The sequence below is a fragment of the Fulmarus glacialis genome, unplaced genomic scaffold (assembly GCF_000690835.1).
Source record: "Fulmarus glacialis isolate BGI_N327 unplaced genomic scaffold, ASM69083v1 scaffold13207, whole genome shotgun sequence".
Lineage (NCBI taxonomy): Eukaryota > Metazoa > Chordata > Aves > Procellariiformes > Procellariidae > Fulmarus > Fulmarus glacialis.
The window spans coordinates 4,050-10,528 of record NW_009225239.1 but is presented as its reverse complement, the minus strand read 5'-3'; the positions used below and the strand labels follow the sequence as shown (position 1 = coordinate 10,528).

At 36.9% G+C, this 6,479-nt stretch overlaps 1 protein-coding gene across 2 annotated transcripts in view; it reads left to right on the top strand.

Moving 5' to 3' along the window:
* ATXN7L1 (ataxin 7-like 1) overlaps positions 1–3,812 on the top strand; it is a 42,623-nt gene extending 38,811 nt beyond the window's left edge. Inside the window, exon 10 of one of the 2 annotated variants that reach the window (XM_009582427.1) lies at positions 1,165–3,812. In XM_009582427.1, coding sequence (XP_009580722.1) covers positions 1,165–1,206 — 42 coding nt within the window. In that variant the 3' untranslated portion in view covers positions 1,207–3,812. The remainder of the gene's footprint in view (positions 1–1,164) is intronic. The other variant, XM_009582428.1, reaches the window with a different exon arrangement.
* Positions 3,813–6,479: the final 2,667 nt, after the last annotated feature.

Sequence of the window (6,479 nt, the reverse complement as noted above, 5' to 3'; positions counted from 1 at the left end):
AGAGCGGCCCTTAACTCAACAGGGGGTTGAGTGATTGGTTGAGAATGAAGCATTCAGGAAATTGCGGCAGGCTGTAAACCCAGTCTTGGTTGAACCTATGATAGCCTGCGTGCAGTCCTACTGAGAAAGCTAGCATCCCCACTCGCCTTCCGAAGGTGTCCAGTCGGAGCCGAGAGGACATGCGGCAGTGCTGTGAAAGTCGCCTGCTGCCGATAACTGGGTGTTTCCCATTATTGAGTTGTGAGATAAAGGTGCCCTGTGGTTGTCTTGATTTCACACAAGTAGTTTCTTCTGGTCATTTGCTACATTCGCTGAAGTACACTGTACTCTCGGGTATTCCTGTGGGATACTGGTAGCTGTGAGGATAACTGTTGTGGGCCTGTCTGCTTTCTCCCCTCGCATTAAACTCAGTCAGCTTAAACTCACACAAATTGTTCTCAATTCATGTTTAATTTGAATGTTGCTGCATCTGTTTGAGACCTGAACAGGGGCTTGTATGCATAAAAGCATGCCTGTTTTTCCAACTGTTGTTGCTTTAATAAAAAAATACTACTTATCCCTACAAAACCTACTTGGTTGCATTAATGGAATGGTAGTTTTACAGTCAAATTATTTGTACCCGTTAATACAAATTATGTATTAAAAGCTCATTTTCTCCAGATTTTTTCCTTGTTCTACGTTTATAACTAATCAAGTGTTTTTGTCTTCATAGTGCTTTTAGGTGCCTGAATGTGTTAACACTTCAAGACCTCAGTATGCGGTGGTTTTTAAATACTGAGTAACTAGATCATTTTATTAAGGGAAGGTGACAACGTGTACGCTGTGTGGGGATTCCTTGTGCATGAAAACATGCTGTGTAGAGGAAAAGATTCTTCAGAGTTGCCGTCTAATTGCTGCTCTTTATTTGTAATGATACACCACGTTAATGAACATGAGATTCACCAAAGCTTACTAAAATCAGACAGTCCCAAAAGGAAATACGCTGTTTATTCAAAGCAGTTCCTTTTCTTAAAGGTCTAATGTAATCAGTAAACAGGGATGGAATTTAGTTCAGGGACTTTAAATAAATTCCTGCTTTGAGTTCTGTCAGACGCAGATGTTATTAAGTATTATATACTGAAAGACATTTTGTGATTTTGAACCTGGCTCTGGTTTCTCTTTTAGAAGACATCAAACCGGACTGGTAGAATAAGGACTCTTCCATAACAAGGAAAAGGAACCAGCCTATAATCTCTAGCTCTCAGCAGCCCTACTCCACAGGGTTTTTCTTTTCTATGTCCTGCAGATGGATTTAACCTTTTATGAATTTGTGGTTTTAAAGAGAATTAAATTTACAGAAAACTGTAATAGTGATTTGTTTAGTTTTTCACTTGTATTTGCCACTGATCTGTGCATTCTGCTTGGTTATGTTTCATGCCTTTTAAAGCTGTTAGCGTTGCAATGCTCCCTTTGTTTCCTTACCAGAACACAGCGGACATTCCAAAAAAAAATCCAGATCATGATTTGAATTTATTTAAATTATGTCCAAATTTTTTCATTAAATAAAAATTACAGTAATTCTGTATTTAAGCTTGTCCTATGGATAAAAATTGAGTGCATTTCTTAGTAATTTGCAAACAGCTGGGGCACTGCAACTTTAGGGACTAATCCTGACTGGTGCTCTGTACCTACAGCATTTAATAATTTCAGTGGGAATTCTGAGTGTTCAGCCTCTTCCAGGATCAGGCTCTTAAGGAATCTATACTTCAATCAATGCATAGAGGATTTTTGCACCAAACTGTAATTAATGTTATCAGGGGCTCAACATGTAAAATCCCCGTATCTTGGTGGATTTCTAGACACTTAAGATCATAGCACTTGATAACTTCAGTAAACAGTTTGGGTTTGCAAGGACTGGAGTTGAGCAGATTGGCTTGCGTTAATAGAATTGCACTGACAGTGTTTCTTATAGGATTACTGAATAATTTTTTTAATAAAATATAGATTTTATAATCAGGAAGCCAATACTAGGTACTGGAACAATAGTACAGAGGAGTTAATTTTTATTTCTACAGTGTTAAAAGTGCACTTATATGCTGGTTTATTTACATCTTGGGGAAAGGCGAGAGACTGCAAATAGGGAGATTATTACTACTTTCTTTTTTAAAAAAAGAAGGCTTAAGGCAAATTTTAAGACTAAAAATGTTTAAGCAATTATAAACAAGGCTAGACCCTTTGAAAAAAGTTTAGAAATATTCTTAAAATAAATTTTTATAGTGTTAATTTTGTAATAATTTATGTTTTGCTATACTTCAGAGCTAACTGACCGGTATAGTTTCAGAAACAGTATGAAACTTAGGAAAGTTTAAGCAATGTTTATATTTTTAAAATGTTCTTTGAATTATGTTTTTATTGTACATTTCTTCAGACTGAAAAATGTGTACATATCTTTGTTATTTTTGCACAATTTTTGTCTTGTTCAGTTTTAGGAGCAGTACTATGTTGATTTTTTTAATTTATTTTGCGTTATAAAACTGCAGGAGTTTAAAAATCTCAGTAACAAAGTCATCCTCTGTAATCAATGAACTGCTTTTTCTAGTTGTTGAGGGAAGACAGTGGTTGTGAGATTCAGTGGTTGCTTCTGAGAAATAATGCTAATCAATGACTGAAGGAGCAAATTTTGTAGTTTTAGGAAGCTTTAGCTCTTTCCATGCATCTTTTAATTGGAAAGCTGGAATACGGAGCCTGTCCTTTGAATGCTGCTTAAATTTTTTTCAACTGGCTTACACCTGACAGCATTTCAGGAAAGTTAAGCACCAAGTAAAATCCCACAGTGTTCTTTCATCATCAAAGAATCATTATTTAATTATCTGTATCAAAAATTTCAGCCTGAAAAGTGAAGTGGAAGTAAACATTTGAAAAAAATGGATACAAACTGGACCAGCCTATAATGCATTATTAGTGTAGCATTCACATGGTAGTTCTTTTTCTTACCCATTTGCCTGAAAATCTCGTGATTTGTTTCCAGCAATAGAGGCTCAGAAGCTTTGGTTGTTACACATACGCAATGCATAGGCCCGTCAGCCATAAAAAGCGACTTGGATAACTTGTATGCCTTCTTTTGTATTGATGTAACAATTGTAAATAGTGCTGATCGACCTTTGTAGAGAATAGTTTATACAGCATATTCTATTATTGCTGATTCTCAGTGAACTATTGTTTTAAAAAAAAAGAAGAAAAAAAGAAATTTTTCTATTTACACCTTATATTTTGTTATGCTGTTGACCCATGGCACTTTAACAAAACTCTGTGGGTTTTGCATAGCTGGTCAGTCATGGGATATATTAAATAACTGTTGTTGCACAGAAATGAATTTGCACCTGCTATATTGTGCTTTCCTACTACAGATTTTAGAACCTTTTCCAGAAGACTTTTGAAGAAAGCATGTCCAATCATTCTAAGAAAAAAAAAAATGCCATACTTGTACAGCCAAATTTCTTTTCTACAATCCATATTTTGTAACACTAAGTATTTTCATTCTTTGTCCTGCACCTTTATGTATTAGCAGTATCAAATAGAATTCATTCCATGCTTGTGATAATTGTAAGCAGAATAAATGTCTAAAGTAGGTGTAAATAGTAAATTCTATGGCTTACAGTTTAAAAAAGGAAAAACAGAACAAACATGTATCTGATTGATACTGCCATGGTTCAACACCGGGCCTGGAGATATTCTCTAGTGAGCGATTGTATTTTTTGTTTTTTGCTTTATTATTATTATTTTTTTTTGTAACATGGCTTTGTAAATAAAATAATTTATATGTTTGTAAGAAACAGATGGGTTTTGTCATTATGTATTTTTGCAAAGCAAAATTGGTGTGTATTGCAAGACTGCCCTTTTTCTTCCCAGAGGCTGAAATACGCTGTGCAGATAGCCAGCACTGAGAATTCGACTGGTAGTTCAAAAGATCTGCCCAACTCTCTGTACAGGGCTGGATTGGTCTGGTATTATTTTTGGCATTTGTGTCTAAAATATTTCTGTATTTACATGTCAGGACACATGTGACAATCAGCTACTGAGGTTTTTGCACTGATAAATCATTTTTAAATTCCTTTGCTTAGCTGAATGCCTTTTCTCATTCCTTATCAGTGTAAGAATTAACTTTGCTTGAGCTGCTAGATTTAGGAATTCTCACTTCAGTGGGCAGTACAAATTTATAACCAGTCTTTTTATCACTGTTAATACTAAAAATGCAACTTTTATCTAGGCATTAAGATACCTGTTCTGTGTGAAGCCTGTTCCAATTACAGATCGAGTGAGACTTAAATTGTTCATTGGCTTGTCAGCTCTGCAGAGAGGATGGCAGTTTTTTCCTCTCGCAGCAAACCTCTTCTGCAAATCTGGGGAAGATGTACATTTTTATGCTCCTTCTATGAAGTCTCTGGAAACTCAGCCTTGGAGATACTGTAGGAAGGATGCTCACAATTATGGTATGATCTTTTTTAAAAGCAAGAAATCTGGACTGCAAACTGTGTTTTTGTATGCATACACTCAGAACTGGCAGAGGATATAAAGCTAGCCTGCGTTACAGGAAACAGTAATTGAAGGAGGAAAATTTTACCTTCTAGGTAGACAGCTTTTTGTGTAACGTCTTGCTTGTTTTGTTGCACGTGGCAAAAGCTAATCCTGAACTTCCTCTTTACTGTCCAATTTTTTGTGCCTTTATAGTGCCTTGATCTGAGCTGCTTGTATTTTGAAAACTTCTTTTTTTTAATCTTGAGTTTATCTTTTCTAGTATAGAAAAACCAAATATCATGAAGTAACAGTAGATACTGAAGTTGCATCTGATAGAGTGGTCCCCACATATGGCTGAAGAGTGACATTGTGTTTGTAAGACGCTTTGCTATTTCTAGCAGCCATTAGAAATTAAAGCTACAGCCAAGAAAATGGAATATTGCAGCCATGAGTTATTAGTTGCTTGGCATCATTGCCCATGGCCCGCAAAGGCCAAAGACCACTAAATTTATTTTCCAAATATGACTGAGTCATTTTTTAGCACTTACACATTTGTTAGAATGATTTACAAGCTGTTCTCTATTTGGAGTTGGTTTCCCCCACCCTTTTTTTGGTTATGCAACAAGTATTCCACTTGTAGCAGTACTCTTTTACTTGTAGCAGTACTCTTTTACTTGTATTATCTAACGTGCTCTAAATACCACCAGTTTCGGAGGGAAGCAGATCACACTGTAACTTTTTTATTCATTGCTCTCTAGTTTTTATGCTTCTCTTTTTACCACAGAAATATTTATTTTAGAAGAAAGTCATTGCTATCTACAACCAGTATATGTTTTACTCTTCCAAATCTGTCAGGATTCACAATTGGAAGAAATGCCAAATACTGATTCCAGAAATATTTAGAGGAGAGTCATACAACAGATTCAGACTTCGGAACACAAGAATATTTATTTCATGCAAATTTTTATGCTGTTTTGTTCCTTGAGTACCTCTTAAAAGCTACTACTCAAAACAAGTACAGACCTCTTTTAAAACATACTTTCTTAAGTAGAAGAACGATAAAGCTGGCAATTCAGCAGCAGGTCCCTGTTTGCCCTTCCACTGGAGAATCCGTGGTAGACAGTATGCATACTCTTGTTCTCATTTTGTAATGCATCACAAATGACACAGGCAGGATTCTTTTGTGTGTAGTTTTTTGTTGTTTATGGCTGACCTGCAGAAATATTTAGATCTAGTCTGTAATCTGCTCTCCCTACAGAAGGGAGAAGGGAAGCTTTAGGGGAAGCTTGCCAAAAATAACAATCAGGATCCAGGAGAACTTGATTTGAGGGTAAGGACACCAGTAGGGATTTGAGATGGTACACAACATTCAGCTGCCCCTTTGCAGATTTCCCAAACCTGAAAGGTTTAGCTCTGAAATTGAATCTGGGTTTGATTTAACTTGGAGCAGTTACTAACATGGTTGATGTGACACCACAAGAGACTAGTTTTTCAGAAAAGTTGTCTAGCATGAACAATGTATATTTACAGAATGCTACAAGTATAAAGGCCTGTTGGTGTAAATACAATGAACAGCCTGATGAACTCATGAGTGCAACCCTGGGAGTCCCATGTCTCTGTCAGCCATTTCCAGCCTGGCTCCTGCTGAGGCAGAGGAAGGACTGGTGACAGAGTAAGCATCACTGCAGAAGAGAAACTATCATCTCTTCCCAGTGGCAAATTTACTCAGTGCTGACTTGGAGAGCTGTGTCACAGGTGAGTAGACATGTCACTGGAAAAGGATTACCTGGGCTCAATCCTTCAGCCTTTCCTACCACAGATGCAGAATATATAGGCCTGTCGCCTTTGTTCTGAAGGTACTCTCAACAGCCTACGCAAGAAACTTCCCCTTCTGGTCAGCTCCGCTCTTAAACTGCAACTATTTGCCTTCCCTTTTCTTTAGTTTTCTCTTATTTTGACCTGTAATCAGCTGGGGTGGGGCGGGG